At 45.2% G+C, this 24,364-nt stretch overlaps 1 protein-coding gene and 1 long non-coding RNA gene across 3 annotated transcripts in view; one reads left to right on the top strand and one right to left on the bottom strand.

The window, feature by feature from the left end:
• The window catches only part of UNC93B1 (unc-93B1 regulator of TLR signaling), a 100,183-nt gene that overhangs the window by 65,954 nt on the left and 9,865 nt on the right, over positions 1-24,364 (top strand). Inside the window, exon 1 of one of the 2 annotated variants that reach the window (XM_084804228.1) lies at positions 23,898-24,025. The exons of the other annotated variant lie outside the window; for it this stretch is intronic. Within the exon in view, the coding sequence (XP_084660354.1) occupies positions 24,016-24,025 (10 nt within the window). The 5' untranslated portion in view covers positions 23,898-24,015. Of the gene's footprint in view, positions 1-23,897; positions 24,026-24,364 lie in introns of those variants that run through there. 2 annotated transcript variants of the gene reach the window in all.
• LOC146358155 (uncharacterized) lies at positions 1,418-24,135 on the bottom strand. The gene is made up of 4 exons (XR_014783784.1): positions 24,051-24,135; positions 6,997-7,073; positions 4,465-4,516; positions 1,418-1,500 (listed from the first exon to the last, which is right to left on the bottom strand). It is a non-coding gene; the product is annotated as an uncharacterized LOC146358155 (long non-coding RNA).

Consider the following 24,364-nt stretch of genomic DNA (forward strand, 5'->3'; position numbering starts at 1 on the left):
CACCTCACAGGAACTGTATTGTTTCAGTGTCAACATTCTGTTGATGACACATGCATCATGAGCAGATAGAATGTTGATGAACATTCCATGACATGATAGCCATTCAGCCAGTGACAGGGGAGGAGCTCACAGGGAAGATGTAACAGCCAGTTTTAAGCCATTCGCTATTGTCATCATTATCACTGTTATTACATAACTGAGAAAATGTGAAGTCATGCTGATTTCCATAGGCCTGTAGCTATTGAGCAATTTATCCATCTGCCTTTAGCTTTTCACCTACTTTCAATGTTTCACAAAAACATTGGGTGCTGAAACACACAGCAACATCTGTTCATGGTTGGATGACTACTGGTTGCCTTTTACTAAATAAATATGAACACATTGCCATCATATACATATGCATGTTAATTCATACCCACCTGAACATTAACATAATTTCTCAGTTACAAAGCCCTATGATTGGATTGCCAGTTCCTGCAATTTTATAATGAGTCATGGTTGGAGAAGTTCTAATAAGGTCTTTAAGATACCTACCATTCCACCATCAGGAAACACAAAAGGGGTAGATCTGCAACCATCAACAGTCAGACCACTTCAGCTACCAGTTCTGGGGGGTTTCAAACTAAAAAAAAACTTTCCTAAGTTGAAAAAAAAACAGGTCAAGCCCTACCAAGTATAAAATACTGTCCGGTCTCATGAATTGACCACAGCTGCACCAGTGTAAAAAGCAGGATGTGCTCCTTCAGAGAAAATTCTATCCAGGAACATAATCCACCCAAAGCACCCCATCTCCCACCTGGTGGCCCAGTTGGACCCCCAGGCAGCAGTCTATCTTCCAAGAAAGCTGCTTGCTGGGCCTTGGTTTCCCCTCCATATAATGGGTGAAAAGGGGAACTGGTGACCTCCTAGGTTCCCAGTGTCTCCCATCTTGGTCTGTCAGTGAGGAACCAGACATGTTCAGGCTGGTATGGCCATAGGAACTTGCATGCTATTGGGGACTGGGGACAAAGCATGGGCCTCCTCGTCAGCAAGCCAGCTAGTTCATTGGTGGCTAAGAGAGGCAAATTCCAGCTCAGCTGCCAGATCCACCTCCTGGAGAAGGCAAGATCTACCTTATTGGGTTCTTGTGCAAATTACAATAAGTCTGGAAGATGGCCAATGTAACACCAGTTTTCAAAAAGGGATCCAGGGGGGATCCAGGAAATTACAGGCCAGTTAGCTTAACGTCTGTTCTGAGTAAATTGGTTGAAGGCATTATTAAAGATAAAATTAGGAAGCATAAAGAGGGACAAGCCCTGCTGAAAAAGAATCAACACGGCTTTCATAAACGTAAGTCCTGTCTCACTAACCTTTTTGAGTTCTTTGAGAGTGTCAATAAACATGTAGACAGGGGTGATCCGGTAGACATTGTTTACTTGGACTTCGAAAAGGCTTTTGACAAAGTCCCTCATTGAAGACTCCTGAGCAAACTTAGCAGCCATGCCTCTTATGGATCAGTAACTGGTTAAAGAACAGAAAGCAGAGAGTAGGAATAAATGGGAAATTCTCCCAATGAAGGGGAGTAAATAGTGGAGTCCCACAGGGATCTGTATTAGGGCCAATGCTTTTCAGCCTGTTCATTAATGATTTGGAATTAGGAGTGAGCAGTGAAGTGGCCAAGTTTGCCGATGACACCAAATTATTTAGGGTGGGTAAAACAAAAAGGGATTGTGAAGAGCTCCAAAAGGATCTCTCCAAATTGGGAGAATGGGCATCTAAATGGCAAATGCAGTTCAATGTAAGCGAGTATAAAGTGATGCACGTTGGGGCAAAAAATCCCAACTTCAAGTATAGCCCGATGGGATCTGAGCTAGCAGTGACCGACCAGGAAAGAGAACTTAGGGTTGTGGTGGACAGCTCAATGAAGATGTCAACCCAGTGTGCGACCACTGTAAAAAAGGCTGACTCCATGTGAGGCATATTTAGGAAGGGATGTGAGAATAAAACTGTCAATATCATACTGACCCTATACAAAACTATGGTGCGGCCACACTTGGAATACTGTGTACAGTTCTGGTTACCACACCTAAAATAGATATTGTAGAGCTGGAAAAAGTGCAGAAAAGGGCAACTAAAATGATCGAGGGGCTGGAGCATCTCCCCTATGAGAGAAGGTTACAACAGCTGGGATTGCTTAGCTTGGAAAAAACAAGGGTAAGGGGAGACATGATAGAGATGTACAAAATTATGCATGGTGTGGAGAATGTGGATAGGGAGACATTTTTCTCCCTCTCTCAAAAAACTAGAACCCGGGATCATCCTATGAAGCTGATTGGTGGGAGATTAAGGACAGATATAAGGAAGTACTTCTTCACACAGCGCATAGCTAAACTATGGAATTCGCTACCACAGGATGTAGTGATGGCCACCAATTTGGAAGGCTTTAAAAGGGGGTTAGACAAATTCCTGGAGGAAAAGGCTATCAATGGCGACTAGTCCTGATGGGTATGTGCTACCTCCAGTACTGGAGGCAGTGAGCCTATGTACACCAGTTGCTGGGGAACATGGGTGGGAGGGTGCTGTTGTGCTCATGTCCTGCTTGTGGGTTCCTGGTCGACAGCTGGTTGGCCACAGTGTGATCAGAATGCTGGACTAGATGAACCCTTGGTCTGATCCAGCATGGCTCTTCTTATGTTCTTAAGATAATATATGTCAGGTGCTTTGAACACATTGAAATGCTTTATTGAGGTGCCTTGCCTGGCTGGGGTATCAGGAATCCCTTAGGAGGGCAAGTCCAGAATGGACAATGCATCTATCCGCAGGTGTCTGAAAGGTGAGTCTGGAGTGGGCAACAGATCTGCCACATACCATGGGGAAAAGGGTCCACTTTCCACACACAGCCATGTCTCCCAGTCACAGAGAGAGGCATGCGAGAAGGCTTCCAGGATGGATGCTGGACACTCTCTGTCATGTGGAAAGTAGGGAAATTAGGGGGTAATGTTCAAATCCTACATGAGGCCAGATTTACCAAATGCAAAGACTGGGTAAACCTGGCCTCTTTTCTTGCTGGCTGGGAGACTGTCTGAGTGCCGCCCAGAGAATGTGCTTACTAGGAGCCCTCACAATTGGCAGGGATCGCTTGCCAGAACAGGCTTACTGAAACTTCATGCAATCCATTGGTGCCAAAATGTCCCACATAATGAAGACAGTGATGCCAGCGTGACTCCACCTTCTCCCAGAGGCACTGTTTAGGGAGGTCAGGGGGTGGTGGATATTAAGTCACCACTGCTCTTGCCCATGTTTCAAAATATTTAAGGAAGAAGGAAAGCAGAGGAACAAAGGGCTTGGTTTTAAATTTCTTTATTCCCAGCTTAAATTCAAGTATTCTCATTTATGGATGAAACTACTAGCCCTCTTTTCCCCAGCCAAGAAGAATCAGCCCACTACCACATTCCCTATATTGTACCCCCTGGCCCAGGTCAGAGTTTTGTTTTTAATATCTGCAGCAGTTTAAAGCCCATTCTTGAAGGCCCTTTGTACTGCCATTTTAAAACCCCTGAACAATAGATGCACATTCCTTTTCTAACTTTCTTTTGTTCTGCTTGAAAATTCAGTCTTGGTTGGCTTGATGATGAGCTCTGGCCAAACCTCTGAACCGCAAGATAAATCTTGGCACAGAACTCTGGTAAATGCTGCCATTGTTGATTTGATCTATGAAGTAATTGCTGATTACAAGAAACTTTGTTCAAGAAACTGTAGTGACCCAATAAGCACTTTGTAACACTTCAGACAGAGCGGGCTAGAATAAAAAACCAACCACGCGCTGAAGTAGATAAGAATAAAAAACAGACTAACCACTCCACTGCCTGAAGAGCTGGTTGTTGGCCAATCTGCTCCAGTCACGAGAGGTGTGACAAAGCTATGAGCACATCCATTTTGGAACAATGCCAGGAAAAGGTTGCCAGGCTCCAGCCAGAGATTCTGCATTTTCCCTTTAAAAGCTCTGCAGCTACAAAGGGTGAGGCAACTTCAGGGACCAAGCATTGGACACAGGGTGGCCATGTGTTCTACTTGACATAGGACAGTCCTCTATTTGAAGGGCTGCCCTGTCCAAGTCCAGTTTAAAGATAAATAACCGTAAGAAGGGAGCAGCAGAAGTTGCCCACCAACAGTGACCAGCTCATCAACACAATGAACAGGCACACAGGTCACTTGGTCATAGCTTTCCCCACTATGGGGAGAGGGACTATATTTCTACTTAAATTACAATAACTATTTTTAAAATGTGCATCTATACACAAAATTAGCAAATGCAAACTTTATGCAAATCTGTGTCCTCTTTTTGCCTCTTTTTTGTGATTATCCTCTTTTATGGCAATGGGTAAGTGGCCACCCTAATTGGGTTGGGGGACAGTACACTTTATTGAGCTCAGCCCAGGCGGCAACACCATTACTATATGGTGTGGGGCAGGAAATTAGACTAACCTGTAGATCATGATTGTGAATATTTTGGAGCTGTGCGTAGAGATGTGAAGGCCTGGGAAAAAAACCAGAAAAATAACAGAAAAATAAGGAAAACAACCCATTTTTCCCCCAAGGACTGTTTCTTTTTTCTGAAAAATTGGAAAAATTGAACAGGTTTGGATTATGAAATAGTTTCTTTTAGAATTTAACACAAGGTATTTATAAATTTCTACCCAGCCTTTACTCCCCCTAAAATGATTTCTAAAAAACTATGTAATAAGAACACTTTTATAGAAAGACTAGAGACGTAAAATGTCTGGAAATAATGAAGACATGGGAGGAATTTTAAAAAAATTCTCTCTGTAAGATTCCTAGCATAGCTAGTTCTTTCAGTCCTTATTAAAATTATTGATCTAAAGTATATTTTACTGATAGACATGTATGCTCAGTTTCTCAACATGTGAGTAGAGTCACCACTGTGCATTCTTGACAGTAAATGTGCATTCGTGACAGCTTGGGTTTTGTTCTATAGAGTCCTGTGTTTCTGATGCTGTTGTTGTTGTTGTTCATGCTGTAGCAGTCATTTAATGTAGTTCTAATCTATTCAGACAATGATTACAAATGTACTGGGTTTACTTTTACAAGTTTTAAAATATAATGATAATTTCATGAGCAAACTAAGTCATACATAAAATAACTTTAGGAACAGAAAGGCTGCTTTACGTTCCTAAAGCAGCCCTCCCAACCTGGTGCCCTCCAGATGTTTTGGACTACAGTGCCCAGCATTCCTGTCCATTGACCATGCTGCCTGAGGCTGATGGGAACTGAAGTCCAACATACCTAGAGTGCACCAGGCTGGGGAAGCCTATCTTAAAGCAAAAAAGTGACTTTAGATCTGTAAAGAGTGCTAAAAAAAACAACTATTGCTTATTTTCCAATTTTTCCAAAATTTCCCATTTTTCCTAAAAAAAAAAACAACTTGAAAAAAACACTTCCCCCCCCGCCATGGCCTCAAACTTTCCAGAAATTTTACATCTCTAGCTGTGCACAAAGGGCCTCTTGAAATTCTCCACCCTCCTTTCAGGCAGAGAAATTGGGGTACCATTTGGCCGAATTTCTCCAGGGGGGGGAAAATTCTCAACAGTGTCTCACAGGGAGGGCTCACCACTGGCAGAGGTTGTAGAACTGCTTTTTTCTTTTTTCATCAGGGTGTTTGTTTTTTTTGTGCTGCTTGCACAAGTGAAACAGCCTCAACTGTGTTGGCAGGCTGGCCCCAGTTTTGCATCCACCACAATGCAGATGTGTGTGGGGGGGTAGTGTTGTGTCTAGCTCTGTGAGCTAGCGCTATGCCAAAATTTGTACTCCATTTTCCAGAACATTTTCTTCCCTCATAAAAGAGGCTTTATAATTTAATTATGAATTAACTTCTTATTGTTAAAGATAAATAACCATAGGAAGCAGTGGAGGCTGGTAGCTCCGATGGCAGTGTGGCGAATCCACTCCAGGTTTCAGTTATTTGATCGCTCCTCTAGAGTTCTGAATGGTTTTGACTGAAACCTGAAGTGGATTCACCACTCCACTGCCATCAGAGCCACCGGCCTCCACCAATAGGAAGGGAGACCAGCAGGGGCCCTGAAGTTGCCCATCCACCATTAGCACCTGGGCGAAAGACTGAGCAGCAAGGTCACAGGTCACCTGGCCACAGTCTTCCCCATGATGGTGAGATGTATTGTATTGATAGTTATTATTTCTAAATTGACAACTATGATTACTAATTAGTACATGCAAATTATATGCAAATTGGTGTCCTCTTTTGACCACTTTTTTAGTGATGCGTTTCTCCCCCCCCCAGCTATGCGTAAGTGGCCAACACCTGAATCCCAGCTGGTGTTTGTTCCACTACATCAAGTACTGAACGAAAGCCCTTGAAAACAAATTGAGTTTCTACCAAAAAGCCTTCAAGGCCTGCATTTATGCCCATCAACTAAGGAACAACCCTTTGTTCCCTATAGTTTGACTCTGGCTTTTGATCTGACTCAACTATTCAGTTGCTATGAATAGATACTTCTCCCATCCTTCGTGTCTGGCTAATAGGATGCAGTTTATAGCTGTTTCCTCTCTCTGAGTACTTGAGGTTTTGTATTTTGATGTGTGTGTTTTTTAAAAAAAATTGATTGTGTGCTTTTGTATTGAAAAAGAAATAAATAGGTTTTTTTTAAAAGGTTCCTTGTGTATAGATGATGAAATTAAACAGAACATCCCTTGTATTAAAAAGGCAGACAATATTATCCACTGTTTATTGATACTTTTTCTATGTCATTATCCAAAGACTCTTATTTTCTACTACCAATAGGATATTGACCTGCACATCTACTAGATGTCGGTGAACAAAAATGTCCTGTGCTGGAACTTTACTTGTCTTTGAAATCCATAAATATCTGTACTTAGTACATTACATTCAAAGCAAACCCACATCTTTCTTAGGCAGATCATAATACTTTAATTGGTAAAGCATGATAATAAGGCCAAGCCATAAATTTAAAATGTGGTTACCTTTAAACAATGATGAACAACAAAGGATTGTTAGAACTGCCACTTCAAGTCATACACAGGAAATTGCATCAATGGCACTGGTGGGAGAAAGAAATGCAACGTGTCTGCTAGGGGTGACATGGCACCCCAACATTAATGCAGCTATTATTCAAATGTTGCTCATAATATTTAAGTCAAATACTGAGCTTCAGGCCTCCTTCTGATTATATATTTCCAGTGCTGAGTATACTATCCATCTGTCTGGGTGATTATTTAGGGAAATGTCAGCAAAAACAATAGACCTGTTTCTGAAAGCAAAAATGGAAACAACACCATTGTTTTGTTAATCCTAACTAGTTTATGTTTGTTTGTTTTTAAAAATCTGATATTTTCCAAGGTTCAAAATATAAGCTTGAAATGTGTCAACAAGCTAAACTCAAGGAGGCTCTGGGTGCTTCCAGATAGAGGACACCTAGTGCTACCAGTCAAAAGACATCAGCCTGGCTTAATTTACCCATGGGAGCTGTCATGTTGTGCTGGGTGCTTGTGGGCTCCATTTTTCCATGGCACCCACCTGGCTTGCCATGGCTTGTCATGTAATGTGAACCCAGGCATCAGGGGTCCTTTGGCTTGAGGATTGTCTGACTCTCAAACAACCCCTACCACAGGGCAAGCCAGGTGCTCATGAGTGCCATGCAAAAATTATGGCACAACCGCAACAGCCCCCATGGGTAAATTAAGCCACTGTGGGCTGTTGTATTGTGTGAACAGGCCCACTGTGTAGCTATTCTGTTTTTCTGTCCCTAACAGATTTTCTGTGGTAAAGAAGAAGATGGAAGAAGCAGTGGGAAAACATGGGAGGGCTACAAATAAAAGGCAATGTGCTCTGGACTTCCTCAATCCCACAGCTGAGGTATGGCGATTACATAAGAAATGTCTTGTCTGAAAGCACCCTTCTTGAATGCTGTCCTTTAAATAATAATAATTTTAAAAACCTGCCAAGTTTTATAACTCCTTGAAGAGCTTTCAGACAAATTCTGAGGCCATCACGAGCCTTCTGAGGCCATCAGGGTGGTGGTAAATGCCTCCCTTGAGGAGAGAGTGATGCCATCAGCCCTCAAGGAGGCAGTGATAAGACCGCTTTTTAAAAAGCCCTCCTTGGATCCCCAAGTTCTGAACAACTTTCGCCCAGTCTCGAATCTGCCATTTTTGGGCAAGGTGATTGAGCGGGTGGTGGCGATGCAGTTGAAGGCACACTTGGAAGAAGCCGATTATCTAGATCCATTTCAGTCGGGCTTCAGGCCTGGGAATGGGACAGAAACGGCCTTGGTCGCCTTGGTGGATGATATGAGGAGGTGCTCTGGATAGGGGCGAATGCTCCTTCCTTGTTCTCCTTGACCTCTCAGCGGCTTTTGATGCCGTTGACCACGGTATCCTCCTGGACCGCCTGGAGGGGTTGGGCATTGGCGACACCATATTATGGTGGTTCCGGTCCTTCCTCTCTAGCAGCTACCAGAGGGTAGCACTGGGAGAGGAGGTTTCGGACCTGTGGCCACTCACTTGTGGGGTGCCACAGGGTTCCATCCTTTCCCCAATGCTATTTAACATCTATGTAAAGCCACTGGGGGCTATCATCAGGAGGTTTGGGGTGTGGTGTCATCAATATGTGGACGACACGCAGCTCTACCTCTCATTCAAATCTTCACCAAGGTTGGCCATAGAATCCCTGTCCAAATGTCTGGAGATGGTAAGTTGCTGGATGGGGAAGAAAAAGCTGAAGCTGAACCCTGACAAGACCAAGGTACTTTTGGTGGGAGACAAGAAGAGGTTGGGGGATGTTGACCTGGTGTTGAATGGGGTACGGCTACCCTGGAAAGACCAGGTCCACAGCTTGTGGGTCATCTTAGACTCCCAGCTGTCCATGGAGACTCAGGGGTCAGCTGTGAGCTGGACAGCACTGTACCAACTCCATCTGATACGGCGGCTGCGCCCCTACCTTCCTGACCATCTGCTCCCATCGGTAGTACATGCCCTGGTCTCCTCTTGTTTAGACTACTGTAATGCGCTCTACGTGGGGTTACCCTTGAAGGCGGTTCGGAAGCTGCAGCTGGTACAGAACGTGGCGGCTCGCCTGATTAAAGGCAGCCACCGGCGAGATCACATCACTCCAGTGCTGAAGGAGTTGCACTGGTTACCAGTTGTTTTCCGGGCCAAATTCAAGGTGTTGATTTTGACCTTTAAAACCCTTTTGAACTTTTGAAACCCTGTACGGTTCCGGCCCAGCCTATCTCAAGGAGCACCTCCAGCAACATCAGATAGGCCGCTCAACAAGATCAGCCTCGGATGGCCTTCTCTCTGTCCCATCAGCCAGGACAGCTAGGCTGGTGGGGACGAGGGAGAGGTCCTTCCCTGTGGTGGCCCCCACTCTGTGGAACTCCCTCCCTACGGAACTCCGCCATGCCCCCTCTTTAACGAGCTTACGTCATGCATTAAAAACGTGGTTGATCAGACAGGCATTTGGGATGGGTTAGGGAAATTTTAGAAATATGATGTTTTTAATGTAGAATTTTATTGTTTTGAACTGTTTTTATTGTCATACATTGCCCAGAGTGGCTGGGTGACCAGCCAGATGGGCGATTAATAAAATAAATAAATAAATAAATAAATGAAGCTCATCACAAGATGCAGATAATGCTTGTCCTGCTCTAAATCTTCCACTTTAACCCTAAACGTTTTTCTGTAAAGGCCCTAACTTTTAGATTAGGCCATTAATAGGGGGCATTGCCCTCAGTGCTGGTTCCAAATATTGGGGGATCCCTGAGTACAACTGTTGCCACTGCCAATCCACTTGTGCCTTCCTCTGGGCCCAATCCACACCACCTGCCAGAGAGAGAGGCGAAGGTGTGCAGAGGTTGCTGCTCCTTCACATTGTTCGCTCATTCGGAGAGGGCAGGTGAATAGGCAGCAACTGCTTGGAGAAGGAACAGCAGGCCAGGAAGCTCCAAGGATTGGCATTGAGTCCCTTGCTGGGATATGGGCCAGGGCAAGTGCCCAGTGATGCCTACCCCTGATGCTAGCCCTGCTCTGTGAGGAGGAGGAAGAGATGCACTGAGCTAGGAGGTGAGACTCAGGGCCAAATTAGTTGTGACTGTTATGTAGTTCGGTGTTGCACAGTTCATTTTTGTTAAATAGCCAGCATGGGAAGTCCCAAGCCATTCTGGGACTGATCAGAATCAACACCCCACATACACCGTGCCTGCTACTGGAAATGGGGGGAAAGCGCCAATTGATACCAATGGGAGTTTTCTTTCCATAATAAATAGCAGGTACAAGGGGAAGCCATTCCGATCAGGACCATGGCAGGAGCAAAAGGTTAAAGCCCCACCCCCTTCTCCTATGCCATAGTCCTTATCTGGATCAAGACCCCCCTGCACTGGCTATTTGATTAACAAAAATCCACTATGGCCCATTTGTATCTTTGTAATGAGAGACTTTCTGCAGAAAGAAGGCTAACAATTCTGTGGCTTATTGACTCCCTCTAGTGGCAGGAGTTGATATAGTTACATATGGCTTTGACTGACTTCTGTCCTATTGGGCCTGTTCATTGATGCCACCGTTACTGCCATTTCTACTACTAGGATTGCTACCTTTTTTCTGTCAAAGCTTCTGACTATGGGCATTTCTACACAAGGCTTTTATTGCATGCTTGTGACTGGTCACTCACAGAAATTTGGGTGTCCTTTACATGACGTCGTCAACCTCCAGGGCACATCTAGCAGTTTTTGAACTTTAGCCCGCTTTTAAAAAGATTAGAGATAATGCACTATTTAAATGTAAATCTGTTTTAATGGCCATTAATTGTGCAGTTCCGTTATAACCACAACCTGAGTACTGATTGGGCCGGAGTAGGAAAATCACAACTGCCCTTTACCCCCTCTACTGTTCCTCCAGCGTGTCTGCCTGTTGACCTGGGATGGGAGAATTTTCTTGCCCAGGGTAGGAGAGGCTCAAAGCAAGCATGGAGCTGGTGGGAGGAGGAAGAAGAAGACAGCGACCCCCCATGTAAACACCTGACTGCAACTTTAGGAAGCCCTGCGCCGCTTTGCATAGAGAGAGAGAGAGAGAGAGAGAGAGAGAGACTTGGATGTGTTGGGAGACCCACTGATTCATGGCTTGCTTTCTCACTCTCCACCCCAGAGGCTGCAGAGAACTTTCAGCCCATGTCATCTTGTGTAAGGAGCTGATCTTTAATCCTGCATAGAATCTGGAAGCAGAAGCCCTGGTAAACTGCAGAATAAAAAGCCTGGTGCAGTGAACCCTATGTCTCTAACTGATGCACAGCTGGTAAAAATTCAGCAAGTGAAGCTTTTTCCCTATCACTGCATCTCCCTGTAGGTAGAAACTTCACCTGTGAAATCTCTGCCAGACATGCTGTTGCCAAAGCTTAGGTGGGGGGGGGGGAGTGGCAACCCTAATTTACTACTATCCAATATTTATGAAGTGCTAACAGTGGGGGCAATGAAACAAGGCTTTGTCATGCAATCGCTCTACTTCATTCACAGAATTTAATTGGGGGGGTATCAAAATGAAGATATTTTAAATTTGTCACCCTCCTGTGTTTTCCCATCACTTCTTCCATCTTTTTTCTTTCCACAAAAAATCCATTAAGGAAGAAAAGATGGTACACAATGTCTTTTGACTGATAGCACTTGGAGCCCTTTGCCTGGAAGCACCCAGTGTACAAAGATCCTAGAAGGATTAAAACTTAAGTCCCTAATCCTGGCTATTTCAATGGAGCCTGCTTCCAAATAAATGTGCTTAGTTTTGCTGTTCAAGAAAGACCAAGATTCAAATCCCTCTGTTACCTTGGCAGTGGAGGAGCTACTTCCACGTGGTCCCCTCCCATGCTGCTCCAGTAACTCTTAAACCACAGACCACATGGGATGGATATGATGGTGAAGCGGAAGCAGCCACATCATTTTGCCTGCCCCACATGATTCCTCTTCTTATGTGATCAGAGTGGTGTAGGGCTGGATCACATGGAAGTAGCTTCCATGCCCTCAAAGGTAACATATGAATCAGGCCTAAGATAAAACAACAAGAAGTCTTGTGGCACCTTCAAGACTAACTAAGGTTGCATTCCTATGCATGTCTAGATGGAAAATATTCCTGCAACTTCCAGCATTCCCCAGCGAGCCAGTGAAGCTTTCCAGGCTTTTTTGGAAAAATTGGAAACTTTGGAAAAATGGGAAAATAAGCAATACTTATTTTTTTAGTGCTCTCTACAGATCTAAAGTCACTTTGTTGCTTTAAGACAGCCTTCCCCAACCCAGTGCCCTCCAGATATTGTAGGACTGGCTGAGTTGTAGGACTTTTTTCCCATCTAAACATGCATAGATGGAAAATTTATGTTAATTTATTCATGTTAATTTATTCTGGCATAAGCTTTTGTGGACACCGTTTGCTTCATCAGATGCATGATGAGTCCATGCATTTAAGGTCCCATGGCATGCGACTCTAATGAGAAAAGGAATCCAAGATAGGTAGGAGTTTTTAAAAAAGGAAATTCTCAAGGCACAATTACAAACCATTCCAACAAGAAAAAAAAGGTGGAAGACAACAGAAGAAGCCAATGTGGCTTCACAAAAAGCTTAGAGATGACCTGGAAACAAACAGGGACACATATAGGAAGTGGAAGGAAGGCCAAGCTACAATGGAAGAGTACAGGCAGGTAGCACAGAATTGCAGGGATGGCGTCAGGAAGGCTAAAGCTGAGAACTAGCTGAGGTTAGCGAGGGATGCTAAAAACAACAAAAAGTCTTTCTTCAGATATGTGCATAGTAAAAGACAGAGGAAAGAAATGGTGGTTCAACTGTTTAATGAGGATGGCAAAATGATAACAGATGGCAAAGAAAAGGCAGAAATGCTCAATTCCTACTTCGGCTTAGTCTTCTCCCAAAAGAGGGTCTATGACCCACCCACCCACCTCACCCCCTGCTGGCAAAGGCAGAGTATAGGCTGAAGGGGCAGGATTGCAGCTTGAGATTGATAGGCATATGGTCAAGGAACACTTAATTACTTTGAATGAGTTCAAATCTCGAGGGCCAGATGAACTGCATCCTAAAGTAATAAAGGAACTGGCAAAAGAACTCTCAGAACCACTGTCTATTCTCTTTGAGAAATCATGGAGGACGGGTGAAGTGCCAGATGATTGGAGGAGGGCTAATGTTGTCCCTATCTTCAAAAAGGAGGAAACTGGGAACTACAGACCAGTCAGTCTGACATCAATCTCTGGGAAAATTCTGGAGCAGATGATAAAGCAATCCATCTGTAAGCACCTTGAAAACAATACAGTGATTATTACTCGAAGCCAACATGGATTTGTCAAGAACAAATCCTGCCAGACTGATCTGATCTCATTTTTTGATCAGGTAACTTCCCTTGTGGACTGTGGGAATGCTGTGGATATATCTCAACTTCAGCAACGCTTTTGACAAAGTGCCCAATGATATCCTGATTAGCAAGCTATCTAAAAGTGGGCTAGATGAAACAACTCTCAGGCGGATCCACAGCTGGCTACAGAATTGGACTCAAAGTGTGCTTATCAATGGTACCTTCTCAAACTGGGGAGAGGTAACAAGCGGGGTACTGCAGGGCTCAGTCCTGGGCCCAGTGCTCTTCAACATTTTTATTAATGACTTGGAGGAGGAGGTGCAGGGCAGGCTGATCAGATTTGCAGATGACACAATATTGGGTAGGATAGCTAATACCCTGGAAGACAGAAACAAAATTCAAAGTCATCTTGATAGGCTGGAGTGCTGGGCAGAAAACAACGGAATGAAATTTAACAGGGATAAATGCCGAGTTCTGCACCTAGGAAAAAGAAACCAAATGCACAGTTACAAGATGGGTGATATTTGGCTCAGCAATACTACAAGTGAGAAGGGTCTTGGAATTGTTGTAGATCACAAGCTGAATATGAGCCAACAATGTGATGTGGCTGCAAAAAAGGCCAATGTTCTTTTGGGCTGCATTAATAGAAGTATAGCTTCCAAATCATGTGAAGTACTAGTTCCCCTCTAGTCAGCACTGGTTAGGCCTCATCTCGAGTACTACGTCCACCGCACTTTAAGAAGGATGCAGACAAGCTGGAGAGGGTTCAGAGGAGGGCAATGAAGATGATTAGGGGACGGGAAACAAAGCCCTATGAGGAGAAACTGAAAGAACTGGGCATGTTTAACCTTGAGAAGAGAAGACTGAGGGGAGATAGCGTTCTTCAAGTACTTGAAAGGCTGTCACAGAGAGAAAGGCCAGGATCTCTTCTCCATCATCCCAGAGTGCAGGACACGGGATAATGGGCTGAAGTTACAGGAAGCCAGATTCCGGCTGAACTTGAGAGAAAACTTCCTGTTAGAGCAATACGACAATGGAACCAATTCCCTAGGGAGGTGGTGGGCTCCCCCACACTGGAGGCGTTCAAGACAAGGCTGGGCAGCCATCTGCCAGGGATGCTCTGACTTGGATTCCTGCATTGAGCAGGGGGTTGGACTCGATGGCCTTATGGGCCCCTTCCAACCCTACTATTCTATTATTCTAATAAAGTAGCCAGTGTCCACAAAACCTTATGCCAGAATACATTTCTTAGTCTTTAAGATGCCATAAGACTCTCTGTTGTTTTCGCTGCAACAGACTAATATGGCTGGCCCTCTGGAAGTTAGCCCTAAGATAGGAAATGTAATAATGGCTTGAAAAAGCAGTAGCAAAGATAGAGTTACTGTCATATTGTTTGTTGCAGATATTAGATCAGGGCAGGGCAGACGTCAGGCTTGTGGGATCCCTGTGGTCCACTAAGAGCCAGGCACAGATCTGTGGGGCGGGGAGTGGAATCAGTTATTTACTGCACCCCATGAGCCATATACGGGGATAGAAAAACTCCTCTGTGGGAGTTAGTATTGAACAGGGATTCTAACACAAAGAATCGAAGTGGCTAGTAGAGCTTCACAAAGACCTGGTTAAAAACAACCAGTTAATACTTCCATTTTACAAGAGAGGAACACCAGGGATAAGAGACAAAAGATTAGTCAGAGGCCATCCATGTCAGATTTTTTTTTAATTAATTTTACTTTCTATTGTTAAGCTACTCGGAATCAGAAACCTTTGCCAATCTATTACAAATCACTGAGAGTTCTACCAATAGATTCTGCCTATTAGTTGATTAGGATTAGTTGATGCTTTTCAGAGATCAAGGCAGTGGAAGCTGGTGGCTCTGTTTTTTAGTGGGGCTGTGATTCCATTCTGGGTTTCAAAATAGGTTCAGCACTGTGGATAGCTCCATCAGAGTTCTGGCTGGTTCAAACTGAAACCCAGAATGGATGCACAGCCCCACTGAAATCAGAGCCACCGGCCTCCACTGGATCAAGGCAGTTGTGCTTGTCTAGGAATAGAGGCTTGTCCGTGGCTTTGAAATACTGGGGAAAGACATGAGGGATGCTGTGCCCTGGATGGCACACATCTAGAAGCCCCAGGGATGTGGCTTCTTGTGCCAAGGCAATTGCAGGCAGCCCCAGTATTATGTATGTGCGTATTAAGAACATAAGAAGAGCCATGCTGGATCGGACCAAGGGTCCATCTAGTCCAGCATTCTGTTCACGCAGTGGCCAACCAGCTGTCGACCAGGAACCCACAAGCAGGGCATGAGCGCAACAGCACCCTCCCACCCATGTTCCCCAGCAACTGGTATACATAGGCTCACTGCCTCTGGTACTGGAGGGAGCATATAGCCATCAGGACTAGTAGCCATTGATAGCCTTTTCCTCCAGGAATTTGTCTAACCCCCTTTTAAAGCCATCCAAACTGGTGGCCATCACTATTTCCTGTGGTAGCGAATTCCATAGTTTAGCTATGCACTGTGTGAAGAAGTACTTCCTTATATCTGTCCTTAATCTCCCACCAATCAGCTCCATAGGATGACCCCGGGTTCTAGTATTTTGAGAGAGGCAGAAAAACATCTCCCTATCCACATCATGTATAATTTTGTACACCTCTATCATGTCTCCCCTTACCCTCCTTTTTTCCAAGCTAAGCAATCCCAACTGTTGTAACCTTTTCTCATAGGGGAGATGCTCCAGCCTCTCGATCATTTTAGGTGCCCTTTTCTGTACCTTTTCCAGCTCTACAATATCTTTTTTTAGGTGTGGTGACCAGAACTGTGCACAGTATTCCAAGTGTGTTCACACCATAGTTTTGTATAGGGGCAATATGATGTTGGTAGTTTTATTCTCAATTCCTTTTCTAATTATGCCTAACATGGAGTCTGCCTTTTTTACAGCGGCCGCACACTGGGTTGACATCTTCACTGAGCTGTCCACCAAAACCCGAAGATCTCTTTCCTGGTCAGTCACTGCTAGCTCAGATCCCATCGGGCTATATTTGAAGTTGGATTTTTTTGCCCCAACGTGCATCACTTTACACTTGCTTACAGTGAACCGCATTTGCCATTTAGATGTCCATTTTCCCAGTTTGGAGAGATCCTTGTGGAGCTCTTCACAATCCCTTTTTGTTTTACCCACCTAAATAATTTGGTGTCGTCGGCAAACTTGGCCACTTCACTGCTCACTCCTAATTCCAAATCATTAATGAACAGGTTGAAAAGCATTGGCCCTAATACAGATCCCTGTGGAACCCCACTACTTCCCTCCATTGGGAGAATTTCCCATTTATTCCTACTCTCTGCTTTCTTTTCTTTAACCAGTTACTGATCCATAAGATGACCTGTCCTCTTATAACATGACCACTAAGTTTTCTCAGGAGTCTTTGGTGAGGGACTTTGTCAAAAGCCTTTTGGAAGTCCAAGTAAATGATGTATACCAGATCACCCCTGTCTACATGTTTATTGACACTCTCAAAGAACTCAAAAAGGTTAGTGAGTCAGGGCTTACGTTTGCGGAAGCCGTGTTGATTCTTTTTCAGGAGGGTTTGTCCTATATGCTTACTAATTTTATCTTTAATAATGCCTTCAACCAATTTACCCAGAACAGACGTTAAGCTAACCGGCCTGTAATTTCCTGGATCCCCCCCGGATCCCTTTTTGAAAATTGGTGTTATATTGGCCATCTTCCAGTCCTCTGGTATAGGGGCTGATCTTAGGGACATGTTGCATATTTTGGTTAGAAGATCAGCAATTTCATATTTGAGTTCTTTGAGAACTCTAGGGTGGATACCATCTGGGCCTGGTGATTACATTTCTATACTGCTCAATAGCTGAAGCTCTCTAAACGGTTCACAGAAATTAAAACCACAAAATACATCATAAAATCCAATATAAAATATAATAGCTTAAGTACAACCAGAGTAAAACCCAGCAACAATGCAGAGATTTAAAATGCATTATCATTTGCTCAATGAATACAAGCTTCCAGCATGGATGGTAGGATACAGTGTACTATAGCAGGACCAAGTGTCATCTAAGGTTGCCAAATTTGGGGAGTGGGGAGGAGTGCTCCTGTATTTTTAATACCTGCATGACTGGGAGAAATTTAAGAGCCAATGCTTCTCCCATCACTGCCACTTTAAGCCAGGAAAAGTTTCATGTGATGAAGTAGTGCCAATGGAAGCTTCCCTCCCAGGGCTATTATCAGCTGGGGGGGACGATTTTTGGTGGAACTGTGGTGTGTGTGTGTGAGAGAGAGAGAGAGAAGAGGGCTATTTTCATCCGAATCACAGCAGTGGACGAAAGGGTTAAATTTTCTCTCCCTGTGGGCTGCAGTCCCAATGAAAATCCAAGCCCTGAGCAAGCCTGCTACAAATTAAAATAACAACAACAACAACCCAATGGGTTCTTTATTGCATGTTTAGCATCACATCAATTGTCCCTCAGAGCCACAGCACATGACATCAGAAGAAATAGTAACTGGAGACAGAGTTCCAGTCAAACACCTACATTAGTGAGGCAGTACTGTTTCACTTATAACATTATATCCCTCAACAAATTAATCCCCACATGTAGAGCTTTATGAGATTAGAGCACTACATAAGGAGCATTTCCTATCTTCCTTTTCTGCTACATAACCTCTGGGCGGCGCTGTGGTATAGTGGAATAGCACAACTACACAAGGAAAGCATGCACTTTCTTTCACTTTCACAATTAAATGATGCATTTTCCCTACTCTAAAAAAAACTCGCCAAAGCTGCTGGATAGACACAGAAGCAAAACTGGAGGGTCATGATGTCGTTTCAATAACTCGTAAGCCATGAGTAGGGAATGATGGGTGCATCATAAATGCCTCATGTAGAAAAGCCCATAGATGTCAGGTGAACTACCAAGGAAGCACATACCCAATTCAAGAGTGAGATGGGACACGTAGAGTGGGAAAGCATCTAGATGTTAGGATTATTTTTCAGTTACTCACCAATCTCTAACAAGCATCCAGTCCTAGATAATAGTGTGCTGCTGCTGCTACCTATCATCCCATGTCTCTCTCATCTCTCCACAGGCAACGAGGCAGCCATCCAACACCCCCAGATGTAAGGCTGTTCCCCCATCCATGGGAAAACATATGCAAGACCTACAGCAATAGCTGTGCATCTGCATTTGACATGAGTATGCAGTAATGGGGAAAGGTGCCCTTGTAACTCCTCAGTCATGCAGCTTTCCAAGGCACAGGGGCCCTGCAAGAACAAAAAGGCTGGCAACCCCATTGCTATATGATGCTGTCAGAATTATCTCTACAGATAATCATGTTTAATAAAAGCCATTTCAATTGCATCTCTATTCTATTCTATGTCTAGGAAATGCCTCTCTTATGATGGATAACAGATGGGAATCTCCTCCCACCATTAGTTATCACTTCCAGTACCTTCATGATGGACACACAGTCAGAAGGTGGCAGTGTGTTTTCGACCACAACACTCCTCCTGGGCTTAAAGTCTGTATCTTGCCCCCGAGCCTTGCCACCGGAGCACGAACAAGGGTGATGGGGCAAGCTTTGATGATATCCTGACACCTCAGGCCCGTAGTTACTTCTGGTGAGATAAACCAAGCAGTGGTGCTGGATGAAGTGGACGGGGGTTAAAAATAAGGTTTGGTGGGGAATTAGGGCGACAGCTGCCTGCACTGAGGCCATTGGTCAGAGTGCCAGTCACCAGGATCAGCGATCACCTGCACTGTGAAACATGGTCCAGAGCAGGCCCCTCTGCTCATTCTGCTGTATGGGGCTTTGGACTTCTGCCCCAAAGTCCCGCCCTGATGGCACCAGTGAAGGCTACTGGCTCCAATGTCAGTGGGGCTGTGAATCCTCTCTGGGTTTCACCCAGAACACTATAGGAGCTACCCAAGGTGCTGAAGCTATGGGGGGTTAGGGTTCAGCACCTTGGATATCTCCTTTAGAGTTCTGGCTGGTTCTGATTGAAAGCCAGAGCAGATTCACAGCCCACTGACACCGGAGCCACCAGCCTCCACTGGTGGCATCACTGCCAGTGGCTACTACAAGCAGGCTTGACTCCTAGTCCTGCCATCTTGTCCTTTTCCATCCGAAATGATTGTTGCTAGCAGGGACCCCAAAAAGTAGGGTTTACTTTCTAGTGGCCACATCTGCACCTTTCATGGGTAGGAATCAACCCCACATCCCTTGTTTCCCATTGCATTTCCTTTTCTTACTGACATACTACAAGCTAGCTCATAGTGTCACCTCCCGTCGCCTTGCTGTTGTAGCGTTCTTTCTTCCTTGTCTATGCGGGTCCCATTCCTCCCTGTCCCTTGCAAAACAGACACCAATTCACATAAGTTGTGTAAGTGCATTAGCTATCAGGAACCATTGGACAGTATCCATTGGTACTCCTACACAGAGTAGACTCATTGAAGGGAATGGGCCTAGTTTATGTAGGACTACCATTGGATATTGCCCATTAGTACTACAGTAGGACTCAAACCCTTCTTCCTGGGAAGCCTGCGGATTTCTAGTGCAAGGTGCTAACTACTGACTTATAGACGCCTGTGTAAGGGGTAAGAACATCAAAGAGTCTTGTGGCACCTTAAAGACTAACAAAGAGAGACCTTGGGGGTGAGTGGTTCCCGTGTGCAGAAGAGAGGCTTGTTACCTTTTCCGCATGGGACTGTACTCCCCCTGAAGGCACAGGTTCATAGGCTTGGGGTATGCCTAGATTTTTAGCTGTTTAAAGTGTTTTTAAATTTTGTATATTTAATTTTTTATGCTGTATTTATCTTGTGTATTGTTGTGAACCACCCAGAGAGCTTCAGCAATTGGGCTTTATAGAAATTATGACGATGATGATTGATGATGATGATCAAAACAACATATCTGTAGTTGTCACTGGAGGCCCAAGTGACCTTGGCAGCTCAGAATGCCTTTTTCCAACTTTGTTTGGTACCTCAAGCTACAACCACTCCCAGGCAGGGATAGCTTGGCCATAATGGTGCAAGCTCTGGTAACCACACTGCAATGCACTCTATGTGGGGTTATCCTTCAGGCCAGCTCGGAAGCTGTAGTTAGTGCAGAATGCAGCTGCCCAGCTGTTGTCAGGTGCCACTCCAAATCAGAATGTAACACTAATGCTGAAGGGTCTGCACTAGCTGCCCATCTGCTTCTGGGCCAGGTTTAAGGGTCTGCTCTTAGTCTATGAAACCCTGAACTACTTGAGACCAGGATACTTGAGGACACACCTTCTCCCTTATCATCCTGCCCAGTCACTAAGGTCTTCTGGAGAGGCACACCTGGTGGTCCCACATGGGTCACAGATCCACTTGGAAACCATCAGGAGTTTGGCCTTTAGCGTGTTGGCTCCCAACCTGTGGAATGCCCTTCCAACTGAGATCAGCCATGCACCTACATTACTTCTTTTTGGACATTTCCTAAATCCTTTTTTTTTCTTTTCAGGCAAGCATTTCCGGAATGATGAATAAATTCCAGCCACTGTTTTATTGATCTATTTGCTTTTACTGTACCTTTTTGTATTCCAGTTTATTGTATACCACTCAGATATCTCTTGATGTGGAGTGGTTTATAAATTTTAGAATAAATAAATAGTAGATTTATTCTGGCTTAAGCGTTTGTGGACTTATAGCCCACTTCATCAGATGCAAGCTTATGCCAGAAAAAATGTGTTAGTCTTTAAGGTCCCTCAAGACTGTTGTTTTTACTGCAAAGACTAACATGGCTTTGCAGCAAAATTGTGAAAGGAAATTATGAAAGGGGTGGTGCTGTGGATTCTTCCTGGCAGTATATGTGTGCATTGCGTGTGGAAGCAGATATGGACAGGGTTCCATCATGTCTTCTTCACATTTCTGCCATTGCCACATGTTGATTGTTGTCCATGCATGCGTAATATGGGGACATCTTCAGCAAGCATAATCATGGTCGGTGGGTGGTGACAGAGTTACCAAGGGCCCTGTGGGAGCTGACTTCCACTGTGTCTATATTAGCTTGGTTTTCTCCGTGTTATTACCACCACCCTCTTTTAATCAACATATTCAACGCACACTTTCAAAACCTCTTTACAATGTATATAGAACTGAAAGTGAAAGTCTCAAAAGCAGAAGTTAAAAGGGAACTTGAATGTCATGCATCAGAAATGAAGCTTGGAAAATGTGAAACATCTAGAAACAAACTACCCCCACCTGGTCAGTCATGCAGGTGGTTGTTGGGTCTGCAACAAGCTGAGATCCAAATTTACAGAGGTGTCATAATTCACTTCCCCGAACTGGTGCCCTCCAGATGTGTTGGGCGTCAGCACAGTCTGGCTGGGGGATGATGGGAGTTGTAGCCCAATGCATCTGGAGGACATCAGGTCCGGGAAGGCTGTGCTGTGGGCATGCTCACAGATTGTACTCGCCCAGGATAACTGTGGGATAATCCATATAAACATATAGGTGCTGCTTCATCAGATTTCTCCTTACAGGTATCTTTACTTACCTGCAGCAACTATTCCCTGTTTTAAAATAATGCTTCATTCATATTCTCCTGGAATTTATGATAATTGAAATGTAGGGGCAGATAGAATCCAAAGGAAGTTTTAGTCCAATAGTTTGTATTGATGAAGAATCCTGTGTCCTATCTCTATATAATACAAATTCTTCCATGGTATCTTAAATCATAATAATGATTTGACACTTCTGCAGTTCAGTCTGTCCACAACCGCCACCACTTCCTCCTCCTCTTTTGCCATACTGTTTGAGAGCAGGGGGGAAATAACAGACTGTTTTGGAGAACCTGCAACTGGGGAAGGAGCCTCATCCTCCCTCCCCCAGCCACAAGAATTCCCCTGCACTTTAGGAAATGGAACTCCTGCTATTATTATTATTATTATTATTATCATTTCTGTACCACCACCACCCCATAGCCAAAGCTCTCTGGGTGGTTTACAAAGATTAAAATAATGAAAAATACAGCATACAGAGGTCAAAAGCCATTTACAGAAAAAAAACACATGAACAGGCAATATACACAAAGCCAATATATACCTAAAAAGAATTTCAAGCAATCAACCATAAGCATAAGACAAATCCAGGATTGATTAAAACTCATCATATGCTGCCAAATGTCTGGGAGAAGGCATTTGGGTAGGCAGTGGGCTTTTGTGTCATCAACAGCTGTTATGCGAGTTCCCAACTTCTTCTCAGACCTATTTGCATGCCCAGCAAAGGATGAGGGGAAGGACGCAACTGAGTTCAGATGGAGCAGGAGTCTAGGGAGGAAGTGGAAGAGGAAGAGGAAATGGAAGATGTAGGCCCGGTGGACGGCATTTATCACGCCAAGGATCTGTGGTCCGGGTGGGTGCTGCATTGACACATGGCTGACGGCCTGGAAGTATGCTTTTTATGTTCACCACCTGATGGCACATTTAAAACTGAGCCACTATCACTGACCAGTGGGGTTTAACTTGCAATATTATGCTCGGGCAAAATTCCAACTTTAGTATTCAACGAATGGTTTCAGAACAGGGAGGGAGCAGGCAAGCAGAGGCACTGCTAGGGCTGAACACAGACAGGGTATATGTAGCTGCAGGCCCCCAAACATCCCCCTAGCACAACCAGAAGTGGCGGTGGTGGCGGCAGGGTGGCAGCTGCAGCAACTGTGGCAACAGCAACCGTGGTGGCGGTTCCTGCACCGGCGGAGGAAAGCACTGCTGCAGTAGTGAGCAGTCCCTTGAGGCTGCAGCCAGGCTGCTGTGCTCTACCCTGTTAAATCGAGGTACTTTCCTTTGCTAATCTTGAGCAGAAACTGTCTGAGCCAGTCCAACACTGTCTTTCAGGAGGCATAGCCAGCGAGGGCCCCGGAACAGTGTGAAGACGACCCTGTCACCACTCCAATACCCAAAGGCAGCATCTAATTGGTTCAGGTTGCTGCTACTCAAAATTAGCAAATAAAAAATAGTTTAATTGAAACGGGGCACGCGCAATTTACACAAAGTAAATGTGTTTCGATTTTTAAAATCCGCTGCCTGATTAATCGGGGTAACATTTTGGTCGATCAGATATATGTCCGATATAACGTGTTCAGAAAGTGTGGATGTGTTTGTGTGATGGGCCAGCCCTGCCATTAGACATACTGAGGCAGCCAGCCCTACTATTGAGCATATTGAGGAGGCCTGCCCTACCATTAGCCATATGGGACTGGGCTATCACGAAAGGGCAGCAAACTGTTGGTCATTTCCCTTGTTGTTGTTGAATTCTTACTGCCAGGAATGGGGAGAGGTGCTTGCGGGATTTTCTACCTCATGTGCGAAAATAACAGGACTGGCCTTGGGCGCTGCACATCTTGACTCGGGGTGGGCGCCATCTGCTGCTCTGCCTCAGGGAGCGACGCCTGCTGGGCTGGCCGCGTGCGTGCCCGAAACACCCGCCCCGGGCAGCCCCCTGGCCCTCCGTCCTCTTCCAGGGCTCCCCCCTCCCTTTCTCCTCCCCGCCCATCCCCATGGAGCCGGAAAAGCGAAGTGAACCCGCGCTCTCCTACAGCGAGCGGAGTTTCTGGCGTTGCTGCGTACCACGGCCAAGGAGGCGGGGGAGACGGCCTCGGCGGGGCCGCCATGGAACCCGGTACTGATCCGCGCGTGGTACTGACCCTCTGCGATTTCGGGCTGGGGTCGGTGCGATGCCGCTTCCCTGTCGCCCGTGGCTCGAGGCCGCCTCTCTCGCCTGGGCTGCCGCTCGAGCCTAGCATCTTTCGGGCAGATCGGACCGAGCCCGATGCCCGCCTGTCCCCGGCATGGATCTGGTGTCAGGCTTGAAGCCCATTTAAGCCACGCGAGCAAAGCCCTCGTTTTGGTGCGTTGGCGCCATTCCTGCGTTCACTGCTGCCCGGGAGCCTCGCGCGCTGGCCGAGCGCCTGCCTTCTTGCGGCCGTAGAAAGTGCGCGCCGGAGGCTTCGACCTCAAA

Source organism: Heloderma suspectum, chromosome 1 (genome assembly GCF_057233095.1).
Source record: "Heloderma suspectum isolate Gila_16-S chromosome 1, 16-S_ref, whole genome shotgun sequence".
NCBI lineage: Eukaryota > Metazoa > Chordata > Lepidosauria > Squamata > Helodermatidae > Heloderma > Heloderma suspectum.